General features: G+C 46.9%; 2 protein-coding genes across 4 annotated transcripts in view; both read left to right on the plus strand.

Annotated features, from left to right (window-relative positions):
* The window catches only part of LOC116956826 (mucin-2-like), a 36271-nt gene extending 18684 nt beyond the window's left edge, over positions 1 to 17587 (plus strand). For all 3 annotated transcript variants that reach the window (XM_076064517.1, XM_076064518.1, XM_076064516.1), the window contains 2 exons: positions 405 to 497; positions 17479 to 17587. Coding sequence is in view for 1 of the 3 variants with exons in the window: in XM_076064516.1 (XP_075920631.1) it covers positions 405 to 448 (44 nt within the window). In the remaining 2 variants the exon portion in view is untranslated. The remainder of the gene's footprint in view (positions 1 to 404; positions 498 to 17478) is intronic.
* LOC142923424 (uncharacterized) lies at positions 13066 to 27400 on the plus strand. The gene is made up of 5 exons (XM_076064519.1): positions 13066 to 17605; positions 18166 to 18278; positions 18759 to 18868; positions 24254 to 24321; positions 24513 to 27400. The coding sequence occupies exons 1-5, from the start codon at positions 17413 to 17415 to the stop codon at positions 25022 to 25024; spliced, it is 996 nt and encodes a 331-aa protein (XP_075920634.1). The 5' UTR covers positions 13066 to 17412; the 3' UTR covers positions 25025 to 27400.
* The last annotated feature ends 184 nt before the right edge of the window (positions 27401 to 27584 follow it).

Consider the following 27584-nt stretch of genomic DNA (forward strand, 5'->3'; position numbering starts at 1 on the left):
GTCGTGGTTGTTTGTGGTGATGATGGTGATTGTGGTCGTGGTTGTTGGTGGTGATGGTGGTCGTGGTTGTTGGTGGTGATGGTGGTGATGGTGGTGGTGGTGATGGTGGTCGTGGTTGTTGGTGGTGATGGTGATGGTGGTCGTGGTTGTTGGTGGTGATGGTGGTGATGGTGGTCGTGGTTGTTGGTGGTGATGGTGGTGGTGATGGTGGTCGTGGTTGTTGGTGGTGATGGTGGTGGTGAATGGTGGTCGTGGTTGTTGGTGGTGATGGTGGTGGTGGTTGCTTTTTTTTGGTGGTCGTGATGGTGGCGATGTTATTGTTGATGTTGGTGGCGAAGTTGATGTTTTTGTGGATGTTGATGGTGTTATCGTTATTGGCGGTGGTGATGTTAATGTTGATGTAGCGTGCAGATGGAGCTCATTGAGGGCTACATCACCGCACAGCTGAGCGCGCGATTGCCCGGGTTCAGCATGGCCACCTTCATCCAGTCTCCACCGTGAGTTCACACGTCAACATCATCAGCAACATTATTGACAGTATCAACATTACCAATAACTTTACAAACTTCAATAACATACATCGTGAATAACATCACCATCAACAGCATGAACAACGTGAATAACATGAAACACATCATCAACAGCATTATCCAAAACATCATCATCATCAACAACATTTTCTTTGGTTCTTTCGGTAAAGTCACGTAGAATGAGAATAAAATAATAAAATAACACGATAAAATTCTCACGACGTTTCAGCCACAACGCAAGCGGCCATCTTCAGGTGGAAGGTACAGACCTGTCGGGACGACAGAGCTTCAGTTCTGTACCTTTCACCTGAAGACGGCCGCTTGCGTTGTGGCCGAAACATCGTGAGAATTTTATTGTGTTATTTTATTATTTTATTCTCATTCTACATGACTTTACCGAAATAACCAAAGAAGATGAATCCTTGCAGTCACGAAAGCTTCAAATCGAAAATCAACAACATTGTCAGCAACATTATCAATAACATCATCATCAATAACAACATTAAAAACATCATCAATACCATTATAAATATCAGCAACATCATTATCATCAACAACATTGTCAATAACATCAACATCATCGACAACAACAACGTCCGTGATGTAGCTCGGAGGTGATGACGGTGGTGCTAATGGTGATCGTGGTGATTGTGGTGATGGCGGTGGTGCTGGTGATGGTGGTGCTGGTGGTGATGGTGGTGGTGATGTTGATGTTTTGTGGATGTTGATGGTGTTATTGTTGATGTTGCGAACCGAGTCAGCTCATTGGGCTACCCTGGCACGGTAGTGGTGGTGTTGTTTCACGGGCCATACCCGAAACGAGCCAGCTTATGGGGTCCCCTGGCACGGTACGGGTGGTGTTTTTCCACTGGCCACACCCGAACCGAGGCACCTCATGGGGTCCCCTGACACGGTACGGGTGGTATTTTTCCACTGCCCATACCCGAACTGAGCCAGCTCATAGGGGCTACCCTGGCATGGCACAGGTCGAGTTTTCCTCTGGCCACACCCGAACCAAGCCAGCTGGTATGGTCTCTGGCATGGCATAAGTGGTATTTTTCCATTGGCAACACCTGAGACGAGCCAGCGCACCAGGCCTACTTACTGGCACAGTACGGGCGTTTTTTTTTTCCAACCAACGTGGATTGTTTGCTGAGCCAAGCTTGAACCAAACCATTGTCGATTCTCTACTGCTCCTACTGCCGGTTTCGTAAGACGATGACGACGACGTCTGAGTCTTGACTCAGGCGGCGGGGGGCCAAGCAGGGCCAGGGGCGCGGGAGGGGGCAAGCAGGGCCTGGGGCGCGGGGGGCCAAGCAGGGCCAGCGGCAGGGAGATGAGGGCGGCGCTCACTTCGCTGCGATGTTGCTACGCCCGGGCCGGCTCGGCACGCCTCGGATGTGCAGTTGGTTAAGAGAGGAATATTGGTGTGTGTGTGCGCGTGGTTACCGCTTTGACCACTGTTGTGTCAGCTACCACTGTTGAGAGTCCACGTGTCGTGGCGGCGGTGTTAGCTGCGACTTCGCGAAAAAACAATAAAAGCGTTTTTTGTAACACGTGGATGAGCGTTGAGTAAACGGTGGCGTCCGTTGGGATTCTCTGGATAGATGATTTCTGCTGCTGCTTCACAGCCACCAGCGGCATCGTCTCCAATATCACCAGCAGCACCAGGAGGTTTACCGGCATCAGCACTAGTAGCATCACAATCAATATCAGCATTATCAGCACCAGCAGCATCATCACCAGCATCATCATTAACACCACCATCAGTGTAATGTATTACATTATTTGAACTCTTTTTATTTTACCAGGTAAAGCCCACTGAGCTACGTTGCTAATTTGTAAAAAAATCAGCAGCCAACTACTCTATGAACGTGCGATGTTGATTCTAAATGTGGAGGGGAAAACCCCGGAGGGCCCAGAGAAAAATCTGCGTGACCACGGGGGGAGAGAGACGCAAACTCCAAATGTACAGCAGGCGAGATCACACACACAGCGGCAGCAGTCATCACCCCCTGCCTACTGGCAGCAGACTGATGCACAGGGACGGCTGCCACTAGGCTACACCACACAGCAGCAATCAATGCTCCCTACTGGCTTCTCTTTTTCAGTGAGGCTGCTGATGCAGGTGCAGAGACAACGACTACGATGTCACATCATCATCGCTGTGATGTCTCTGGGTCTATGAGTCTATGGATCCCTATGGATCTCTATGAGTCTATCAATCTCTATGGGTCTCTATGAGTCTATAGTTCTCTACGGGTCTCTATGAGTCTATGGATATCTACGGGTCTCTATGAGTCTATGGTTCTCTATGGGTCTCTATGAGTCCATGGATCTATATGGGTCTCTATGAGTCTATGGTTCTCTATGGGTCTCTATTAGTCCCTTCGTCCGCATGGCTGATGTAAATGCAGACAAAGACTGTAATCTCGCATTCAGCGCGTCAGAAGCCGCAGTGCAGTGGTGCATCATCACCATCACCACCATCATCACCATCATCACCACCACCACCACCATCATCGCCTTCACAAGGGGGCGCCACGGTGGCTAGGAGATGTTGACTACCTCGCCTGGTATACAGGAGGACGTGGGTTCGATCCCGACCCTGACTATGCCTGCTGCTGTATATCTGAAGTCTGTGTCTCTCTCTCTACCCGTGGATTTTTATCCGGGTCCTCCGGGGTTGAAAATAAAGCTGTGCAAATGTGGCTTATTTTGGCTAAAAACGGCATCGGTTAGGATGTCAATTTTTTTTTACTTGAACATTTCATCGTGAAATGTCCCATTTTTTATCTATATATATCATACTAACCCAAAGCCTATCCATAATCCCTAAACCCTCACCCTAATCTAACACTAACCCGAATCCCTAACCCTAAACCATAACCCAAATCCAACCCTAACCCCTAACCGCTAACCCTAACTACCCTAGCCATAACTGTAACCCGAACCCCTAACTCTAACCCCTAACCTCTAACCCTAACCCCTAACCCTTAATGTTTTTTGGGGTTTTTTCGTTATTTTGTAGTTTTCGGGTGTTTTCTTGTGTATTTAGTGTTATTTGCGTTTTTTTCTGTTTTTGGCGGTTTTGGGTTTTTCATCGGTTTTTCGTGTTTTGTGGGTATTTTTTCAGGTTTTTGGTTATTTTCTTCTGTTTTTAGTGTTTTTTGGGGGTTTTTCGTTTTTTGGGTGTTTTTGAGTTTTTTGGTGTTTTTTTGTTTTTTTTTTCATTTTTTTGTACTTTTTTCGGTTTTTAATGTTTTGGGTTTTTTTTCGGTTTTTAGTGGTTTTCGGGTGTTTTCTTCTGTTTTTAGTGTTTTTATTTTTTTCGGTTTTTGGGGGTTTTTTTCGTTTCTTGGTGTTTTTGGAGGTTTTTTTTGTGTTTTGTATTTTTTCTGTAGTTAGTGTTATTTACGTATTTTTTTAGTTTTCTTGGTGTTTTTTGTATTTTTTTCGTTTTTTTATGTTTTCATTCGTTTTTTAAATGTTTTTTGGGGGGTTTTTCGGTTTTTAGTGGTCTTCCGGTTTTTTCTTTTGTGCTTTTTTGCGGTTTTTTGTGGTATTTTTCATCTTTTTGTGTTTCTTGGGTATTTTTTCTATTTTCAGTGTTTTTTGGGGGGTTTCTTCTGTTTTTAGTGTTTTTTGGGGTTTTGGGGTTTTTTGTGTTTTTTTGGTTTTTGGTCTCTTTTGAGTTTTTTTTTCCATTTTTTTGTGTTTCTTGTGCTTTATTTCGGTGTTTAATGTTTTTGCGTTTTTTCGGTGTTTGGTGGTTTTTTGGTTATGTTTTCAGATTTTTGTGTTTTTTGGGTATTTTCTTCTGTTTTTAGTGTTATTAGCAAAACAAAAACCGAAAAAAATACAAAAACAAAACAAACCTCCAAAAACACCAAAAAACTAAAAAAGAAAAAACTAAAAACAGAAGAAAATACCCAAAAACCACAAAAAGCTGAAAAAAATACAAGAAAAAACACCAAATAACGAAATAAACCCCAAAAACAATTTAAAAACCAAAACCACTAAAAACAGAAAAAAATACCCGAAATCCACTAAAAACCGAAAAAACTTAAAACATCAAAAACCGAAAAAAACACCAAAAACTCAAAAAAACGCAAATAACACTAAAACAGAAGAAAACACCCGAAAATCACTAAAAAACTAAAAACATTAAAAACTGAAAAAATTAAAACCCAAAGAAAATAAAAAAAACCAACAAAAACTAAAAAAATACAAAACCACGTAAAAAAAACAGAAGAAAACACCCAAAAAACACCAAAAGCTGAAGCAAAATACAGTAAAAACCGAAAAAATACCCAAAAAAACACTAACAACCGAAAAAACCAAATGCCGTAAAAAACACAAGAAACGCAAAATAATTAAAAACACTAAAAACCGAAAAAAATATCCAAAAACCACCAATACTGAAAAAAAACTAAATCCACTAAAAACCGGAAATAAATACCCAAAAAACATGAAAAAACGAAAAAAACACTAAAAAAGGACAAAAACACCAAAAAACTTTAAAAAACCCCAAAACTACTAAAAACCAAAGCATATACCTAAAAAACACTAAAAATCGAAAAAAACGTAAGAACCCCAAGAAAACACCATGCGGTGATAAAAGCTCATTAACTTTGACATGCTATTCTTTCTCCCTAATCTCTCTCTCCATATTCTCTCTCTCTTTTATGATTCGCCACTGTTTTGTTTATATTACATTTCACGACTTTCCTAAGCCAAGCTTGTGAATCATTAACCTCCAGATGTATTTTATGTGGGCGAGGCAGAGGGGGGGGGGGTTCCTTTTGGCATTTTGTTGTCTCAAGGGAGGAGATGTCTCGCTAAATTCAGATCTATAACTTTTTACATTAAAAATAGGAAATATCGCTCTTAATATAAGTTTTCGGAAAAGGCATATATTCAACAGTGTATCGTAGAGTGTAGTGAATGGTGTAGTGTATGCAGCATCTGAAAGTGCTCTGATTATGACGAAAGTGCTCTCATCATCTTCAGGAAGCATCGAGTAGAGAGTCACCAAAATGCGCTTTCTGCGAGTCTCTGTGTATATCTTTATCTATCATAGAAGCAGGGGGATTTGGATTAGATCGCATAAATATTAGTTTCCCACTTCAGCACTAACCTGTTTGTGTCGGAGAGTAAACCCCACTACAACATTTACAGTTAGAGTTGTAACACACCAGTTAAGTTCTGAAAGTTGTAACTAATTGTGCACGTTTGTGTTTTTACGTGGCACAAACCTTCCTACTAATTGGCCTGTGTGTCGCATGGTGGCCGTAGCGGGTTTAATGACGCAACATATCGAGATGTGAAGTTTTCGTGACTGCAGGGATCCATCCTCTTTGGTTTTTCGGTAAAGTCACGTAGGTATAAAATAAAATAAATTAAATCACGATGTTTAGGGCGCAACACAAGCTTCTGTCATCAGGTGGGACAACCACAGCAAGAAACAATTGCTGAAGTGGGCAAAAGGGCTGCTTGTAACAAGAGGCTATATAGGTGAGAGGGGGGAGGAGCCAGGGAGGAGAGATAGAAAGAGTGGGGGTGTGGGGTAGGGAGAGTGGGGAGCTGCAAGCACGACAAAATGCGGGGCTGGAAAGTGAGCGGAGCTGGGGGTAGGAGGCGGAAGAAACTGGAGATGCGGATATGAAGGCAAACTATAAATCAGTTAAGGTTTTACCTGGTTAATAGCATCCTTCCAATGATTGCTCAATTTGTATCCATCTTCTCAGTTGAAGTTATGTCTATGTTTCTATATGTGGATGGCTTCATGAACAAACCTTTGATAGTAGCCCGAAGGTTTGCAGAGCACCTTGGTCTCGGAAAAAATAATATCATGAGAGCCCACAGCATTATAGCAATGGTCAGCCACGGCGGAGGAGTTAGTTCTGCCGTGTTTCAGATCTGATTTGTGCTCACGAACACAGTCCAAGATATGATGTTTCGTTTCCCCAACCTGTATTTGTTTAAGATGTTGTAAATCTTTTTGGTAATGCCTGCTATGTACGGTAACGTGATGGTTTTGATCGGCGTCTGAGGGTGTTGTTTCTCCATGGTTGGAGACAGCTTTGCGGATAATGCGGTCCGAATATCCATTCATCTTAACGGCCTGGTGTACGCGTTCCAGTTCACTGGCTAGGTGGTGTTGGTCAGAAATGCAGTAGGCCTTATGGTGTAGTGTTTTGATGAGGGAATTATTCTGTGCCGGATGGTGGTGGGAATCAGGTTTCAGATAGGAATCTGTGTGGGTGGCTTTCCTGTAGACAGTGTCACAAAGAGCCATCAGGTCTCTTCTCAAACAAAACATCCAGGAATGGTAGCTTACCATCCTCCACTTCCATGGTGAATTTGATGGATGGGTGTATGGAATTAATGTGGTTGAGAAATTGGTTCAGTGCTGGCAGGCCATGTAGCCAAATGACGAAAGTGTCATCCACATCTCTTCCACAAGGAAGGACGTAGGGTGGATGTCTGGATGGCATCTGTTTCAAATTTCTCCATGAAAAACTTGCTATCACTGGTGATAAGGGGAGACCCATGGGGGTACCTTCGTTTTGTTTGTACAAAGTACCATTCCAGGTGAAGTAAGTGTTGGTAAGGCAGTGCCTAATCAGAGTAGGAACATCAGGGTTCAGTCCATGTTGGACGAAATCTTCAATTATTGCTAAGGTGTCAGGCACAAGAACCTTGGTGAACAGAGAAACAACATCAAAGCTGATGAGAAAATCATCTGGGGACAGTGAAATGCCCTTGATTAGAGAGACCAAGTGAGCTGAGTTATGTCTTGCCAGTGAATGGAAGCAAGGTATCAGACAGAAAACGGGCCAGCTTGTAGGTAGGTGAGTTGAAAGTGGAAACGATGGGCCGAAGTGGATCTTAGGAAAACCATAGAATCTGGGTGGTCTAGCAGCGGAAGGTTTTAGGGAGAGCCGTTTGACTGGTTCGATTAGAGAAGTCGAACTGGTAATCATATTGTTGGTTTTTGTAGTCAGGCTGTTAGTAGGATCTTTATTGATTTTGGTGTAGCTGCCATCATTAAGAAGGTCCTGGATTTTGTTGTTGTATGTGATTTTATCCATGATGACAGTAGCATTGCCCTTGTCGGCCGAGAGGATGACTATATCATCCCTCTTTTTCAATTCTGCGAATTCAAAGCACTCGTCTTTGCTAATGTTACTAATGGGTTTCTTAGCATTTTTAAGGATGGTGGCAATTTCAGCTCTAGCAACGTCAGTCGGGATGTGTCCCAAGCCTTTGAGGGCTACGTCGACCTGGGAGATTTCTCATCCACTGGGATATGTTTAGGGGTGACTGCGAAATTCAACCATTTAGCTAGTACCGATTTTAGGCTGTCAGAAATTGGGATGTTACTCTGTACTCTTTGGTTCTATTCGGTAAAGTCACGTAGGTAAAAAATAAGACGACAAAAATCAGGACGTTTCGGCCACAACACAAGTGGCCTTCATCAGGTGAAGGGACCGTACTGTCCAGAGGACAGCGTTGGAGTGAAGACAGCCAAGCCCAGGTCGCGTCCTTTAAGCTGTGTGGGAGGAAACAAAAAACGCCTTGACAAAGGAATTAGCATAAAATGTTGTAGAGGACCGGCATGGGGGGGGGGGGGGGGGAGTTTCCAAATGTTGGTGTGAAGGGAAATAAGCTGCTGTATCCCAAACTTTCACAGCAGCTTATTTCCCTTCACACGAACATTTGTAAACTCCCCCCCCCCCCGTGCCGGTCCTCTACATCATTGTTATGCTAATTCCTTTGTCAAGGCGTTTTTTGTTTCCTCCCACACAGCTTAAAGGACACGACCTGGGGCCTGGCTGTCTTCACTCCAATGCTGTCCTCTGGACAGTACGGTCCCTTCACCTGATGAAGGCCACTTGTGTTGTGGCCGAAACGTCGTGAATTTCTGTTTTATTTTTTACCTACGTGACTTTACCGAATATAACCAAAGAGTATGGATCCTTGCAGTCACAAAAGCTTCAAATCTAGAGATGTTACTCTGATTGATGACAATCGTGTCGCTGGGCTTTGCCTGGTAGGATAGGGGGATATCATAGGACCTCCTTTGCCAGTACCAAAATACGAAAATAGGTTTTACCTTTTTTCTGGCAACGAAACAGGTGTTGAGATGTTAAAACACAAAACTCTGTATTAATCACAATACTTGTGGTCAGAATGCAAACAAAAAATACTGATAATATATGTATTGTCTTTGAAACTGATTGGTCCACACCACAGACAGCTCTGTTTTGAGCATAGTCCCAAACGGTGTTATACCAGAGGACGCCAAAAGGCATGATTTCTTGTAAAAGGTTTCAATTTGGTGTTTTAACATCTCAACACCTGTTTTGTTGCCAGAAAAAAGGGGAAACCCTATTCTCAGGATAGGGGAAAGTTTAGTTTCACAGTGGACTCTCTTTTATCTGCGCTAATAACGGGGAGGACGGTTGCGGATAGTTCAAAATCGCGGATAATCGAAAAATATAAACATTTTTCGAGCATCTCTATGCCAAAAAAGCACAAATGTAGATACATCAGACGATTTTAATTGCTTCTCTTTAGATTTAGAACTAAGACTGAATGATCGACTGATGAATGCGCGTGCTCCGTGATAATAACACTTTCCTGCTCCCGCGCAGCAAAATACTCGGCCCACTAAGTGGACAGCAGAGCCACGCCAATCAACATCAATCAAACTCTTTCCAACTGTTGTATAGATATGGCAACTATTGAACTGTAGTGGCGATCACGTGGATTTCGGATCAACCGGAGCAACATATTTGTTCAGTTTAAGCACGTGACGTGTAGTAAAGATTTCGATTAATAACAATGTATAACTGTTTTTAGATTATTAGTTTGGGCTTAAGAAAAAATAACATGAGTTTTTTCATTTATGCCAAAATCTCAGGTTCGCGGTTAATCCGCAAACCGTAGGCGGAGTATAGAGTCTTCTGTATTTGTATGTTCATTGGTGATTTGTTTACCTACCTTGTACTTTGCACTGCTATCGTGTTTGCGGTGTTGTGTGGTGTTGTTGTTGTGGCGTTCTGACCCCGTGGCCCCCACTGGACGTCTGTGACCAAAGAGCTTTATAGCTCATCAGATTCCTCCTGCAGCGTAAATAAATATTCTGATCATTCCCATTCACTGGCGCGCACCGTGCCACTCGCAGGCGGTGACACGCCAATGACATCACTGCAGGGACAACACAGTGGTGACGTGCCGACAAAACGATCGCTCAACAAAAATATAAATATTAACCAGCTAAATTATCTAAATGCGTGATGTGGATTCTTAATGTGTGGGGTGCGTGGGGGGTACAAGAGCACATGGAGAAAAAATGCACTTGACCATGGGGAGAACATGCATACTCTGTGGGGGCTGATGCCCACCTCCCCGCTCCCTGTGAGTGGGAGGGGCGCGACGTCCAAGCCCTCCACTCTCCCCTCCTTCTCGTCGGCCACCCCTTGACGGGCCCCCGCCGATCGGGTGACCGGCCCCCCCGCGCCAGCACCCTCTCTGAAGGACATCGCTAATTGGCTGGCTCACCGCCACCCGGGGTTATCTCCGAATCGCCCACATACACCACAAAAATGAACGAACGAGGTGGCGTGCACGCGCGCGCCCCTGCTGGCGCGTGTTTTACACAGAGGCCGGCGCTAATCAATCAATATAACGGACACGGCGGCGGTATCAATATGCACGCGTCCCCCCCAGGTGGTTAAGCTCTAATCCGCGTGCACACAAAGGCTAATGCTAAAGGGCTGTATGAATATGCACGCGTCCCCTCCCCGTGGCAAAGCCCTAATCCGCTTGCATACAAATGCTAACGCTAACGGAAAAGGAACGGTGGCAGTAGGACTATGTTTGCATGCCTCGCCGCACGCGTGCGCCCCTGCGGCGATCAATTTAACCCACACGCGTGCGCGTCGGCGGCTGTTCATGCTTTAATACACGCGCGCGCCTCACTGTTAATTCTATTTTTGATGTGTAAACGCGCAAGAGCCGGCGAGCAGGCGTATCACACCCCGCCCCCTGCCCTAATTACTCACGCGGCGCTGCAGGCATGCGTTTGCACACACACACACACGCGCGTAAACACGCGCAAACGATGGCGGCCGTATATCTTGCAATACACGCGCGTCCCACACACACGCTCAAATTATCAACCCCTCGCCGAGGTCGTAAACGCATGCAAACAACGGCGGCCATATGTGTTGTAATACACGCCCACAGAAATCACACTGCACCGATATTCTGAACTAAAGTTTATTAATGGCGCCAATACACACTACCTGGAGGAGGAATATTTCGCGAGGAGAGCCTGGCCTAACTCTGCCTATGAACCCAGTTACACAAACGTCCTACCACATATCTGGACTCGCAGCGTCCCAGGGATGCTGAGAGAGTCGGAGGGAGGAGGACGAGCGAAGACTTGACCAATCACTGTCTCGCAGCAGCACTCGCTGGCGGTCCGGTTGTCCCGGGGCCCCTACTTTTGTTCTTTAAACTTCAAAGGGGGACATCGCGCCGCACAGCCAATCATGCGCCTACCTTTCGACTTTTTTAAACCGATGCCCCGCCCTTACCTAGAGTGTTATTTTCCATTACGCCTCGACCCATTGTCTACGCGCCCGCCCTCCGTCCCCCCCCTCCACGAGTACTGCGCAGTGGCGGTTGCGGCGCAGCGGGTGGCGGCAACCCCCCGTTGCTTATTTGTCTGGAAGGGCTCCCACGCTATTCTTGCTCAATATTCCGTCCTCCGCTCTCCCCTCCGAGTTGTACCTCATTGCGGTTGGCCCAGGGAACCTTTTCTTTCTGCGCCCATACAATTTTAAGCCAATTTAGGGGCACCACAATGTAACCTGTCCTGTGAGGGTTGGCCAAATGTAAGATCGGATAAATCTTGACAAAGAGTATGAATAAGATCGGAGAGCTTATTCATACTCAATGGCCACCCCCACAACTTCGGCGTAATGTATATGGCTCAGCTCTCCGATCTTATTCATACACTGTCAAGATTTCTCCGATATTACATTTACATGCAAAATTCATCTCTAGCCCCGCCCACTGACCCTTGGGCTACACCCATCTCAAACCTTTATAACATCTTGCCTTAGCAGCTCTTCCACCATGTATTTTTCCTACCTCAGCAGCTTTCCCGCTGTATTTTTCACCTGATGACGATTGCTTGTGTTGCAATCGAAATGTCGTGATATTGTTATTATTTGTAATATTTTTTGTCTATCTATGTGGCTTTACCGAAAGACCCAAAGAATATGGTTGAAGTTTGTTCTTTCTCTCTACCTCGGTATCCACCTCCGCGACCTCGGTCCTGGCCCCCGGTTGAAATCTGTGATTTCCTGAATAGCCGCTACCATTCTCTCCATAGTTGCTCCCAATGTCGTCGCTGAGTCTGGCTCAGACGTTACGGAGGATCTGGTTCCCGGTGGTTCATGTCGTGGACTATCGGCCCATTTTCCACCTCTCCTACGCATGCAACCACTGCTGTTGAATGCTTCATATCCCCCTGGATCCTGATACACTTCACCATCCATAGCAACGTTTGAGCCTCCTCTGGTACTATCGGAAAATATATCTCCATCTGTTGAGTTAGCGCTAGCAGTCTCTCTGCTACCAAGGAGTCCCGGGCTGCATCATCCAGTCGTGGGAAGGTGGCTTGGGCGAGAGAAAGGAGTGCACTGCAGTACACTGAGGGAGACTCCAACTCCTTCCTTGATTAGTTCTGGAACTGGCGCTTCACACTGGATGGCGGGTCAAACACCTCGGCCATCTCCTTATAAGCGTCCATCAGCATTAATCTTTTTGCCTCTGGAACTGTTGAGAAGATGGGCAAGGCATTGTTATCGATGACAGTGGGGAGGGCCTTCAGTGGCTTCTCCTCTGACCAGTCTAGGTTCTTGTAGGATGCTTAAAATCGCCATACAAAGGCGCCCCAGTCGCCTCTCGCCGCCATAAACTCAAACTTGATTTGATATATCATAAACTCCTTCAGTGGACCCAGCTTGTGAGTCCGGGCCCTCCTTCCATGGTCTCCACGTTCTTCACTTGGAGATGGCTATCTCCTACTTGCCTCTCCTCTTTGTCCTTGTTTGCCCATCCTCTGTGACTGTTGTGGTGACTCCCTCTCTTCTTTCACAGGTATAATCACCTGCTGTGACTTGCTCTCTTCGAGGAAGAGACAGGGATTTCCCAGTTCTCCCTCCAATTGGGGATTCTCCCTGGGTAGCGCGGTAGCCTCTGTGGTTGGACCTGTGATGGTGGACACGATACCCCTTGCAAGGACCGCCCGACCAACGTGGTTCTTCTGGCAATCCTGGAGGTGGTTCTGGTTGTGGCGTCTCCTATCTGTGTCCCTTCGCCTCTAGAGGCAGTCCCCTTGCTTGACTGGTTCCCTTCTGTATCCAACGTATCTCTCTCTTTCTTTGGCTTGCCACCTCAGCCCTGCCCTTTCGTGGAATGTGGCCGCCAACGGGCTTCTTAATAGTCGGCCTTCCGGGCCATTTCAGCCCGGAGCACTTGGGGTGGCCGCTGCCCCATCCTCTTCTTCTGCTGGAGTCTCGGTGGGGTTTCGTTTACAACCAACGTGAGACATCTTGTAGTCGATCCCGCCGCTGCCACCACTGTAAGGTGTGAAAATATTTTATCTCCTGCAGAGTGCGTTCATGACAACTTCCACCATCAAAAGCACCCTGAGCCTTCCCCGATCCTCTTCTCTCTTTCTCATCCAATCACTTCTCTCCTCTCGTTCCTCGTCACACCTCTTCTCATCCCCCATTTGCTGCGCACACCTTCCGACACTCTTACCTTCTGCGTCGGGAGGTACGTTTGATGTCATTTGTCTCCCTCCACCAATGGCAAGTGAGCTTATTCGTCGGTGCACTCTTTCAGCCAATAGAGAGCCATCTTGCTCGTCGGCTCCGCGGTCAACCTCATGCTCACGCATGTGTCTGACTGCCTCTCCGTCTATACAGGTAAGTACACTATATATGTATATTGTATACACGTATGGTGTGTGGGGAATGACAACACAAAAAAACAGTTATAAAGAAATGAGTTTGTCAATCTAGATGATGATTTAAAAGTGCATAGCTCAAGCAGCTTCCTAATTCCGGGTGGAAGAGCGTTCCAGAAGGCCGCAGAAACGCACCTAAAAGCGCACAATGAGGTGACCGTCTTTGTTCGATGGCCAGCCAAGAAGCCGCCGTTGCTGCGTAGATGAGCAGAGTTCCCGTGATGATGGTTTATAGCTGCTTGACGAGATCAGAACAAGATATTGTGGTTCATTGAGGCGAAAACTTTGTGTGTGGTGAAGAGTGCCTTTAACAGTACTGTACTGTTTGTATAGAAATCCTCTGCTATGCTGATGGAAAGATCAAAGACAGACTAGTTTAACATGGAGGCTTTCGCGACCAATATCCATAATCCAGATTTTTTTGGGGGGTGTTAGATCGCGTAAATATAGCCTTAACAGACTGTTGGGGCAAGCGCTGTTAGCGAGCACCTATGAAAGCCAGAACAGCATACGGGAGGCTGGGTGGCCAGCACCACGCTCAGCCACCTTTGTCTCACGAGTGGCAATGTTTACACACCACACCAGGTACTCATTTGAGGCTGAGTCGACCTAGGGGAGGAGGTCCAGGACCGGTTTTGATAATCGTCACCGATGGTGTTGATGACCGTGAGCGGGAATCGAACTCGTGTGTCTGCCGGATTCTTAGCGCAGCGCTAACCACCACACTACCGCTCCCCTAGCACAGACATGCGCACGTTTCAGCAAATACGTCTCGTGGTCAAAATAAGTCCGAAAAACAAACAAGGAACGCACTGGGGAGCAGGAGGGAGTCGTGTTTGGTGTAATAATAAAGCATATTACTTCATGGCGACAGGCCACGTGTCACAGCCAGTTTGAGTCACGGGTGGCTGAAAGCCGGATTCTGAACCAGGATCTCAGCCACGATGGCTCAGAGGACAATGCTGTGGCTGTCAAGAAGCCCTATAAATTACCCAGCTACCTCACTGGAGGAGGAGGAATTGAAAGTATTGCAAATGTAATTCCCAGAAGGTAATATCGGTGAGAGGCCCGATTATCCCCGAGATACGAACGTCCGACTTACGAACATCCGCACTTAACAAAGTATTCAAGCTTTCGTGACTGCATAAAATTACTCATTGGTTTTTTCGGCAAAGTCACGTATGTAGACATAAATAAAATTATATTAAAACAAAAAAAAGAGGTGGTCATTTTTTGAGCTGCCGTTTTGTATTAACAAGAGGTGGTCTTTTTTGAGCTGCCGTTTTGTATGTGTAAGATGTGCGTGTTTGATTTGTCGCTCTCGCTCTGGCCCCTCCCCCCCTCCAACCGTATTTTCTATTTAAGCTTCTGTTCATCCCTCCGCCCCCCCCCCCTCTCTCTGCCTCCCTGTCCGTCTTTCCTCCCTCCTTCCCTCTTGGTGGACTTGTATATGTATTTCTACTGACCGTGTACCTCGTATTTTTCATTCTATCTATGCTGGTATGTGCAATCCAAAGGTTGAACACGAAATTTAACACTCTTCTGAAATTCGTGGTCCGCCAGGAAGTGTCTAACTGTGTTGTTGGCCTGACTGGATGTGCTTCACATAATGTTTTTTCAGGTTTGTTGAATTCTCATCTCTCATCTTTTGTTGTATTTACCTCCGTGATTTGTTCTTGACACCTGATGAAGATCGCTTGCGTTGTGATCGAAACGTCGTGATTGTTTTTTTTATATATAATTTTATTGTATTTCTACATACGTGACTTTTACCGAAAAAAACAATGAGTAATCCGCACTTAACGCCACGATTCACGCGCCCCATCCGCCGTACGTTCTTTCACTATTAACCGTCAACTCAACTTATCGATACCCAATCCCAGCACCACGTTACTGCACGGTAACCTCGCCGTGATGTTTCTGGTGATTAATGAACTCAAGCACTGGCACGCAGCGAACATTCATGCGCCAGATGGCAGCCCAAGCGTTTAGCGTCCCTGACTGGCTATAATCTATTTCACGTGCACTCAATACATAAATAATCCACAGATATCGTTTACAAATATGACTATTTTTTTCATATATATGATAAACAACTATTAAATACATTAAGAATAATGGACCAGGTGATCTATGATGGAAAATAATAGGCTTTTTTTACCCTTTCTGGCACTAAAACAGGCAGTTGTGTTGAGATGTTCTCAAACACCAAATAGAAACACGCTTTTTACAAGGCATCAAGTACTGCATTAAGCACACAAGTACGGTACTTGTGGCAAAACATACAAACAAACCCGCTCTGATGAAGGTATTCTGATGAAGGTATTTTGATGTTTTGCTGTTTTTAACATCTGAACACAACTCCTGTTTTCTTGACGGAAAATGGTAAACCCTATTTTTATTTTTTTATTTAAAGCTTTCGTGACTGCAGGGATTTATATTCTTGGTTCTTTTGGTAAAAATGTTTTATTTTTATTATTTTATTGTTTCCCTTCTACGTGACTTTACCTATTTTTTATTTTTCATAATTTTTGACTACTGGCAAAAAAGGGTCCCATAGATAAGGTGATATATGTTAATATATCAAGAACACCCACTTACTTTTCACACGGATGGTTGTACAGTCTAGATGCGCAATGGTCCCATCTCTAGTAGAAGTACTACTACTAGTAACACTACTAGTAGGAAGTTCTGTACCACATTACGATTCACTATCCCATTTCTAGTTGTAGTAACTACTACTAGTAGTTCTACTACTAGAAGTAGGTATTACTACTAGCAGTCGAGTAGGTAATACCTACACTACTGCTAGCAATAGTAGGTATTACTACTGCTAGTAGTAGGTAATACCTACTACTACTAGTAGTAGTTCTTCTAGTAGTAAGTATTACTACTTACTGCTAGTAGTAATACCTACTGCTAGTAGGTAATACCTACACTACTGCTAGCAATAGTAGGTATTACTACTGCTAGTAGTAGTAGGTAATACCTACTACTACTAGTAGTAGTTCTTCTAGTAGTAAGTATTACTTCTTACTGCTAGTAGTAATACCTACTGCTAGTAGGTAATATCTACTACTCCTGCTACTTACTACTAGTAGTACAACTCCTAGGTCTACGACTTTGATATCCAATCTTGGCTCACTCTCCCACTCTCTACCCACATACCTGCCCCCCCCACTGACCTCCCTCCACTGACCTCCCTCCCTCACCAGCCCCCACTCACCCCCCACTTACCCCCTTTATATCCCATTGCTGGCCTGGTCCCTCTGATCACCAATCGACTGCCGCTGTGAAGCAGCGAGAGACCTCCCTGTGCCTTCATTAGCACCGCAGCAGCGATCGTCACGCAGCCGTTGAGCATCCGTAGAGCGACAGTAGATCAGTAGAGCAGCAGTAGAACAGCAGTAGAGCAGGCTGCTGCTGCTACATTGTCACCGACACAGCCCCCAATTCACTCGCTACATTCACAGTGAACACGCAGACAAGTCTTCACAAATGTACGTACTTTAAGAAGAAGACAAAAACATTTTCAGAGATTTTGTTTATTTTCTATTCTGTAGCCGCTGCCCAGTTAATGGCCGAGTCGCATTGTTGGTCCTAAAACAAAACAATCAGCGTCTCGAAAGTTCAGTTGGGTGGGAGTACAGATTGGTTGTTGTTAGAGAGACAGAGACAGGGAGGGAGATAGATAGCCAGAGAGAGAGAGACAGAGGGACAGGGAGACAGACAGGCGGAGAGATAGACTGAGAGGGACAAGGAGACAGATAAAGAAAGATACAGGGAGAGAAAGATAGAAAGAGTCAGAGAGAGAGGAGAGATATGATGGCTGCGCTGATGAGCGTGGCTGTGGCGGTCTCCGCTCTCACACTCTGCATGGCCATTCAGGCTGCGCGTGCCCAGGATGTCTGCAGCAGCCTGAACATCAGCGGGAACGCGTCAAATGCGAGCACGAACCTCACCTACTCCATCACCACATCCGCCTTCAACTTCACCCGCAATTCGAGAATCGACGGTAAGCCGCATGGAGTCCTCAAGGCTAAATTTCACCATGTAAGGTGTGACACCTAATTGGGCCTCAATGGGGGGGTCGTGTTCCCTGCCGAACATTAAAAAGAAGGCCCAGTAGCCCGTGGATGCGTGAAGGGCCATCCGGTAGGCGGCGAGGACCCCGGGCACTTGCGAGTCCCAGTCAGTCTGCGCATGCACGCACAAAGACACACACACGGACACTCTCAGCGCGAGGCTGACTCGTTACATCTCGCGAAGGATCGCTCTGCTGAACAAAACAGTTCCGCAGTTTAGTTTGCAAGTGCGAGTAGCGTTTTAAGTCAATGAAAAAAATCATGGAAGCTGGTTCGTAAATGCGGGTGTTCGTAAGTCGAGAGTAAATATGAAAAAAATCATAGAAGCTGGTTCGTAAATCGATACATCGATGACCTCCTTATATTATCAAAGCATATGTGAGTTGGAGGGATATCTGTGGGGTCTTTGTGTGGGTCTGTGTGTGAGTCTTGGGTCTGTGTGAGTCTATGGGTCTCTGTGCTAGTCTACGATTCTCTGTGTGCCCTGTAGTCACTATCGAGGGGACGTTCGAGAACTTCCTGCTGCAGACGAGGGACGTGAGCTCCATGCTCCCAGTGGGCACCTTCGAGAAGCTTCCGGCGAACACCACGTTCCCCGCCAACGTAACGGGACTCGAACCTATACCCCAGCCACATCGTGGGCTCACGGCCTGGCCATTCATCCCGACTCGGAGAGTCCTCCCTCATCACTCCCTCCCTCCACCCTCCACTCACTCCACCTCCCACCCTCCCTCTCTCGATCCCCCACCCTCTGTTCACCCCCCCACCCTCCCCACCCTCCACCGACCACCCTCCCCTACACTCCACCCCTCCCCCCACCCTCCACTCACTCCACCTCCCCCTATTTATCTTAAGCCCTCTCCATTCTCCATCTTCCTCGCCCTCCCTTCTGCCCCTCCCTCCACCAACATTGCTGCTGATGATACACTGAATGTCGAAACCAGACCTTACCTATGAACATCTGGACAGTTCACCAGCATTGGTCCAAGCAGAGATTGATTCTGCTGCTGATGAGACACTACATGTCAAACCGGTCGCCAGCTCAGCAGCATAACCCCCTCCCCAACCCTCTTTGCGTTGCAGTGCACCACCAACACCACAGTGACGAAGGGCGATGCTGCCGGTAACCTCACGAACGCGACCTTCACCTGGGTCGCTCCACCCGCATCATCCGCGTCCTCCATGGTCTTTGTGTGAGTAACCCACCCAGAGCCATCCCTAGGTAAATACTAACCTCTTGGTCTCTGTGTGAGTACATCACCCAGAGCCATCCCTAGATAGAGACTCACCCCGTGGTGTCTGTGTGAGTACCTCACCTAGAGCCATCCCTAGGTAAAGACTCACCCCGTGGTGTCTGTGTGAGTACCTCACCCAGAGCCATCCCTAGGTAGAGGCTCACCCCATGGTCTCTGGGTGAGTACCTCACCCAGAGCCATCCCTAGGTAAATACTCACCCCGTGGTCTCTGTGTGAGTACCTCACCCAGAGCCATCCCTAGGTAAAGACTCACCCCGTGGTCTCTGTGTGAGTACCTCACCCAGAGCCATCCCTAGGTAAAGACTCACCCCGTGGTCTCTGTGTGAGTACCTCACCCAGAGCCATCCCTAGGTAAAGACTCACCCCGTGGTCTCTGTGTGAGTACCTCACTCAGAGCCATCCCTAGGTAGAGACTCACCCCGTGGTGTCTGTGTGAGTACCTCACCCAGAGCCATCCCTAGGTAGAGACTAACCCCTTGGTGTCTGTGTGAGTACCTCACCCAGAGCCATCCCTAGGTAGAGACTAATCCCTTGGTCTCTGTGTGAGTACCTCACCCAGAGCCATCCCTAGGTAAAGACTAACCCCGTGGTCTCTGTGTGAGTACCTCACCTAGAGCCATCCCTAGGTAGAGACTCACCCCGTGGTCTCTGTGTGAGTACCTCACCCAGAGCCATCCCTAGGTAGAGACTCACCCCTTGGTGTCTGTGTGAGTACCTCACCCAGAGCCATCCCTATGGAGAGACTAATCCCTTGGTCTCATGTGAAGGCGTCGGCAAGGCACGGTGGGGTTTGCCCCGGCCCCACACCCCGCCCCCCACCCCTATGGACGGCACTGGCTACTCTGTGTGAGTGTCCCTTGTAAGGCTACGCACACCTTACATACCCTTCTAAGATATTCAAACACCAAAATTGACGCCTATTGCCAAGCATCGTGTCTGTGTTGGAACATGCGAACCAACCACGCTTCGATGCTCCGTCCCTGAATTTGATTGGCACCAGAGACCCAGCAGCACCCTCCTCCTCTGTGGCTGTGTCTCACCGCTGCTGCTATAGGCCAGTGGTTCTCACCCGGTGGTTACCCGGACTCCTGGGGAGGGGTAATGTGACAATGTCCCAGAGGGGTTAATGTACACGAGGTGATTCATAAACGCGTGTGAAATTATATTGCGCATGAGAGTCATTGGTGAATAATCATGTTGCGTGAATCTGCCAATCTTCTTTCTCCTAACCTATAAAAGGCATTTTTTTGTCTGTCCATCTGTCTGTCTGTCCCTCTGCGTACGCTCGCCTGCGAGGGATTTGGCTCTCGGACCGTACGGTTAACGTCGAAAAAAATTTGCCGGGCGGCACACCCCGAGCCCCGCGGTGGGAATAGGCTATTCCGTCTTCCCATCTGTCACCTTTAAAGTGATTCAAATCGCGTTTTTGTGCAATTTGTCTTTATTTATTTACTTTTGCCGCCCGGCTCGCTGTTGCGCATGCGCGAAACGCTGACACGAGTTGCCCCTGGCAACGCACAGATGCCGGAGGGTGGGGGGAATTTCTCATTCACGTTGAAAATGCAAAAAAATGTACACGCAACGCTGACGTAAATTCATCAGTTTCACATCCTCTTCTCTCCCCCCCCACCCCAATATGTGCACTTACTATTATAGGGTCGGTAGATACAAAAATTATAGTGATCAGACAGTATTTTTGTTGCGTGGGGGGTGGGGGGGGGGGGTAAGCGGCCCAGCCCACAGCCTCGGCCGGCCGGGCAAGCTAGGCGAGGCCGGAGGCTCTGCACGGGACTAGGCCTCGCCACCCCACTCTGTCAGGTGAGGACTTTGTACTATAGAGTCGATATATACTGCTACTAGCGGGAAATATATTTGAAATCTTAAAAACATAACATACAAATGAAAAGATAACTCATTAATTTAAAATAAAATTAAACCCGAGCGCGCCAAGAATCGATTCTTTAATTCGCGCAAAGGAATCGAAACATCCTGGATAAACCAGCAAATCTTAAACAAAAACGTATTACAACGCTGTATGCTCAAATCCCAGTGTGATGCAAGTCAAACAATAACAACCATTAGATAGATTAACCATATGTTTTCTTAATCACCAAAATAAAACTATAAAAATAATGTAACAACAGTAATCATAGGAACTGTGATTCTCATTTAACAATAAATGATATAAATAACATCTACGACCAAACTTGCAGCCATAGCTGGCAGCATGACACTCCCAGTGTATGATCAGTGAGTGAGTCAGTTTATGATGAGTGAATGGGTCGGTGGTTGTGTGAGTGAGTGTATGATGTGTGAGTGAGTCAGCGTATGATGAGTGAGTGTATGATGAGGGAATTAGTGTATGATGAGTGAATGGGTTAGTGGTTGTGTGAGTGAGTGTATGATAATATAAGTTGGTTGCATGTCGGCAAGTATGCTAAACATTTTGAACAGACACATTCACAAATTTCCCTTTCATACATAAGATAGATAGTCAGCATGTACTACTGTACTGAAAGCTGTAATCATAGCAGGAACCACCATAGTCGGTATGCACTGCTGTAGTCATAGCAGGATACCACCACAGTCAGTATGCACTGTTTTAGTGATAGTAGATACTGCTATCGAGTGTGTAGATACTGCTATGTAAAGTTAGTAGATACTAAAACAGTATATACCACTACGGTCAGTAAATACTGCTACAGTCATCAAATACTACTACAAGTAGATACTACTACGGTCAGTAGCTACTGCTATAGAGTCAGTAGATACTACTATACAGTCAGTAGATACTGTTATAGAGTTAGTAGTTACTACTATAGTCAGTGGATACTATAGAGTCGGTAGATACTACTGTAGGGCCAGTAGATACTACTACGGTCAGTCGTTACTACAGTCACTAAATACTACTACACAGTCAGTAGCTACTACTGGCTCAGTAGATACTACTGTACAGTCAGTAGATACAACTACAGAGTCAATCGATACTACTTCCTCTGTTGTATGTAGGGTGTGTAGGTATATATACCTACGTGGGGGTATTTTTCACCCGGGCAACGCCGGGTACTTACCGCTAGTATATATAAAAGTGTCCACGCGCGCTTGCGGGGGATTTGGCTCTCAGACGGTGGGGTTTTTGTACTAAAAAAAATGATGGGTGGCACGCCCCAAGCCCCACGATGGGAATAGGCTATTCCGTTTTCCCATCCGTCAACTTTTAATTAGTTTAATTAGCCATTTAGTGACATTCTTATTTTAATTATTTACTTATTGCGCGAGCTCGACCGTACCAACTGACGACAATTGCGTGGGGGGAGCGGACCCTGCCAATTCATGCGCGTTCGGTCGAGCTCACGGCCACACCATGATACTCTGTCACTTGAGTACTTTGTGCTACAGAGTCACTATATATACTGCTAGAGAGTCAGCATGTACTACTGTAGAGTCGATATATACTGCTATAGAGTCAGCATGTACTACTGTACAGTCCATATATACTGCTATAGAGTCAGCATCTACTACTCTACTCATAGCAGGTACCACCACTGTCGCTTGCCCTGCTGTAATCATAGCAGCTTACACCATAGTATGCATGCACTGCTGCAGGGAAAGCAGGTACCACCACAGTATGCACTGCTGTAATAATAGCACGGACCACCACAGTCAATATTCATTGCTCTTGTGATACCAGCTACCACCACTGTCAGTATGCACTGCCTTTGTGATAGCAGGTTACACCACAGTCACTAGGCACTGCTGTAGTGATACCACAAACCACCATAGTCGGTTTGCACTGCTGTAGTTCAAGCAGGTACCACCACAGTCCGTGTGCACTGCTGTAGTGAAAGCAGGTATCACCACAGTCGGTATGCACTGCTGAAGTGATAGTGCATACCGTCTATGTGTGTGTGCGTAAGTCGATGTGTGTGTGCGTAAGTCCATGTGTGTGCGTCGTCTGCGTGTGTAGAAAACTACTCTTTTAATTAAGTTACTTATTTTCACAACAATAATGCGTGCTAAATTCTAAATTCGCCTAGTTATTTCAATGCTAAATTCTCCTGTTTTGATTTGTACTAAGTGCCTCGGTGAATGTGTATGCTCTGACTTCAACGTAACTATTTCTGTAGCAGTTACAAGCAAATGCCTTAATTTAGCTATTTCAATGCTAAATTCTATGCTAATTCCTTTTAACAATGGGTGCCTCTGCGGATGTGTATGCTTTAACTTTTAACATAGCTATTTCTGTGACCAGTCACAAGCTAATCATTCAGCCTTTTCAATGCTAAATTTTATGCTAATTCCTTCGTCAAGGCTCTTTGTTCCTCTCACACAGCTTAAAAGCCGTGATCTGAACGTGGCTCTCTCACTCCAGCGCTGTCCTACCAGACAGTCTCGCTCCCTTCACCTGATGAAGGCCGCTTGTGTTGTGGCCGAAACGTCGTGAGAATATTATTGTTATTTTATTTTATCAATTTATTATTTTATTCTCATTCTACGTGACTTTACCGAAAGAACCAAAGAAGATGAATCATTGCAGTCACGAAAGCTTTAAATCGAAAAATAATGCGTGCGTCTAAGTCCATGTGTGTGTGTGGGTCGATGTGCATGTCTGTGGCCATGTGTGTGTGAAAGTCCATGTTTTTGTATGTGTCAGTCGATATGTCTGTGTCTTTGTGTCAGTCAGTGTGCGTGTGTGTTAGTCGCTGTGTGTGCGTCGCTCCATGTCAGTCAGTGTAAGTACATTTCTTTCTGTGTGGGTCTTTTTTGGTCCATGTGTGCGTGTGAGTCCATGTGTGTGTGCCTCTATGTGCGTGTGTGAGTCCATTTATGTTCTGTGGGAGTCTGCGTGTCAGTCGATGTGTGTATGGCAATGTGTCTGTGTGACAGTCCATGTGTGTGTGTGCGTCGATATGTGTGTGTCATCCCACACCCGGGCGCGTATGACGTCACTTCCCGTGACACCATCACCCCCGGAGGCAAGCGTGACGTCATGTCCGCAACTACTCCTCTACACATGCACACCGCATGGTCTCACACCTACGAAGGGCTGCTCAGCTGCCCTCCCTTCTCGCCATGGGCCCTTCCGTCCCAAAAAGCCTCTCCTTAACCTCGCACCTACCACCAGCCAGAGACCAAACGGAACATCTTCAGCAAAAATCGAAAGCCTCTTTTTCTTAACCCAAACCGTCGCTAATATCCTAGCTGCGAGCCCATGTTTGGTAACAGGAGATTTGATGCGAGATCACAGTGCCAGTCTAGGTTCGCCTAGTTAAGGTGATGATGTTGATGATCTTTAATCTGATTTATCTACCCTTGTGACAGTGCGACCATTGTCCAGTCGAAAGGAGTGTGGGTTGGGAATGTGATATCGGCTCAAGTCATGACTGCAGGTGCGTGAACACACACATACACACGTCACACGCACGTTACACGTCACACACACGCGTCACACACACGCGTCACACACGCGTCACACACGCGTCACACACACGCATCACACGTCACACACACATCACACACACACGTCACAGACACACACACGTTCCGCGTTATAACGATGCGTCTTATCTTGGAACGACAGGATACAACCAAACGGCCATCACCGCCGTTACCACCAGTCCAACGAGTACCGCCAGCACCGCCGGCACTGCCGGCACCACGGGCACCACGATTACCACCAGTACCGCCAGCAGCACCAGTACCGCCAGCAGCACCAGTACCGCCAGCAGCACTAGCACCGCCAGCACCGCCAGCACCGACAGTACCGCAGACACTACGACTACCACGATTACCGCCAGTACCGCCAGTACCGCGAGCACCGCCAGCAGCGAAAGCACCAAAAGTGCTGCGAGTTCTGCCAGCACGGCCAGCACCGCCAGCACCGCCAGCATCGCGAGTACCACGGGTGCCACGACTACCACCAGCACCTCGAGTATCGCCAACACCACCATCACCGCCAGCAGCAGTGCCGGCACTGCGACGGCGAAGGGCGCGGCGATGGCGAGCCGCTCGCTGGCTCCCGTGCCGTGGTGCTCCCTCCTGCTCACGCTGCTCTTCGCTCGGGCGCTGGCGGTCGTCGCTACCTCTGGGTGATCAACGAGAAAACCGGAAACATCTCTCTTCTCTCTCTCTCTCTGTGAGCCTCCCGCCTCCTCCCTCCACATCCTCTTCCTCCTCCTTCCTCCTCCATTCACCTCCATCCTCATCCTCCGCCCCACCTCCTTATCTTCCTCCTGCCCCGTCCTCCTCCCTCCTCATCCTCCTCCCTCCTCATCCTCCTCCCTCCTCTTCATCATCCTCCTCCCTTGTCATCCTCCTCCTCCCTCTTCATCCCTCCTTCCTCATCCTCCTCCTCCCCCCTCCTCCTCCCTCCCCATCCTCCTCCCTCCTCCTCTTCATCCTACTCCTCCATCCTCCTCTTCATCCTCCTCTTCATCCTCCTCTTCATCCTCCTCCTCCCTCCTCCTCTTCATCCTCCTCTTCATCATCCTCCTTCCTCATCCTCCTCCCTCCTCCTCTTCATCCTCCTCTTCATCATCCTCCTCCCTTCTCATCCTCCTTCCTCCTCTCTCTTCATCCCTCCTCCTCCTTCCTCATCCTCCTCATCCTCCTCCCTTCTCCTCATCCCTGCTCATCCTCCTCCCTCTGCCTCCTCCCCCCTCCCCCACCCTCCTCATCCTCCCTCTTCTCTTGTTTTGTGTTGTTATTGGGCACCGTGGTGGTTAAGGAGATGTTAACTACCTCGCCTGGTATGCAGGAGGTTCGTGGGTTCCGATCCCGAACCCTGGCGACGCCTGCTCTATATTTGGAGTTTGCAGTGTCTCTCTCCCTGTAGGTCCTCCCAATTTTTTTTTCCATTCAACATTCATAATCAACGTCACACGTTTAAAGTATTTGGCTGATATACATTTCTACGTGGTGATGATGATGATGATAAGCCACTTCGTTGAGCTATCATTTGTGATAGCCAGGTCGCTTCTTTAAAAAACGTGGTGTACTAATTCACAGACACTAGTAGGCGGTACTCTCTTTTATTCCGGCCTTCACAGCCTTAGGGGATAACTATATACCGGGTCGGGACAGGCAACACGCTGCCAGACCCACTGCCAGACCCACAGCTTGAAGAGGGCGAAGATCACGACGACAACGGCACGACGAGTTCCACTCCAGACCGCAGCAGCCCCGACTGAGTCGGAGCTCGCCTTTTATCCTGCCCAGCATGGCCAGGCTCCACCCTCGGCCCCGCACGACCTCTGGATCCCCCAGAGGGCTCCGTGCCTTGCCCACAGGTCCAGCTGGTAGAACGGGCTGCTACCCCTCATTCCACTGTCGACCAATCTCCCAGCGGCACGCGCTACAGTGACTCATTCAATGTCACTACAAATTTATAGTTTAGTTTCAAGAACGTTGCATATTTGTTACTGCTTTTTAAACTATCAGAAGCACCTTGAACTAAGGCGCTGTCTGTAGATACAGCACACGAGATAAGATTCCCTGTTCCCTGATTAGAATTACGAAACGATTTTTTCTTCTTTCCCAATCGGCAGATCTGTAATTATTTAAAATACAAATTATAATATGAGTATATATACATTTTAATATGATTACAATAACATTATAATACGATTACAAAATATTGCAATATGATTACAATACATTGAATGTGAATACAGTAAACCCCCCTCTGTTGATCTGAAAAGCTCACAGTGATGATAAAGTCACCTTTACTCTATTTAAGACCGGAAGCAGGAAGACTTTCTTCACAATTCTGGCAATTCGCCTGATGAAGCTGGTTGTTCTAATCACCAACGGAAAAAAAACGTCGTACTCGAATTATAAACGTCGTGAGTTTACTCTCCAGACACACAACCGGTTTACTGCTGAAGCAGTAACTAATTGTGCACGTGACACATCCCTACTCATTGGCTGTATCTGGTGGTGATGGGTTTAACAACACAATATTTATATATTAATGCGATCTAAACCAAAATAAATACTTTATTACGAATAATATTGGTCGCAAAAGCCCTCCAAGTACTACTCTGCATTAAACAAGTTGGTCAATGCAGAAATACGGAGGAGGGTGGTGGTGGTGGTGGGATAGCGGTGGTATAGCGGTTTGCACTACGCTGTGCTGCGAACCCAAGTTCGACTCCCGCTCACGGCCTCCAACACCAATGACGATTATCTGAACCCATCCTGGGCCTCCCCTAGGTCGACTCAGCCTCAAACGAGTACCTGATGCAGCGGTGTGTAGTAAACATCACCCACTGGGGGAGACAGGCCATCGAGCTTGGTGCTGACCACCCACCCCCTTGTGTGCCGCCCTTCATAGCTGCTGCTATTCGCTAAGAGAACTTGTCCCAACAGTCTGTGAAAGCTACACGGAGGAGCTTTGTTTTGATGGTGGACCGCAAGGACTGTCTGGAAACCCTGAATTAAAGAATTATTCAAATCCTCCTGTCGAAATACCTTCGTGGTATGAGTTGTATCTTCCTTTTGAGCTGTTTCAAGCCAACCAGATGCTATGTACTTTTGATGCCGGGTGAGGGTTGAGACAGGTGAGGGCTAGACTTCAGGTGAGTGCTGAGACAGGTGAGGGTTGAGACAGGTAATGGCTAGACTTCAGGTGAGGATTGAGACAGGTGAGGGT

This window comes from Petromyzon marinus, unplaced genomic scaffold (assembly GCF_048934315.1).
Source record: "Petromyzon marinus isolate PM22_M1 ecotype Great Lakes invasive population unplaced genomic scaffold, UKy_Petmar_22M1.pri1.0 PM_Scaffold_5, whole genome shotgun sequence".
NCBI classification, from domain to species: Eukaryota; Metazoa; Chordata; class Hyperoartia; order Petromyzontiformes; family Petromyzontidae; genus Petromyzon; species Petromyzon marinus.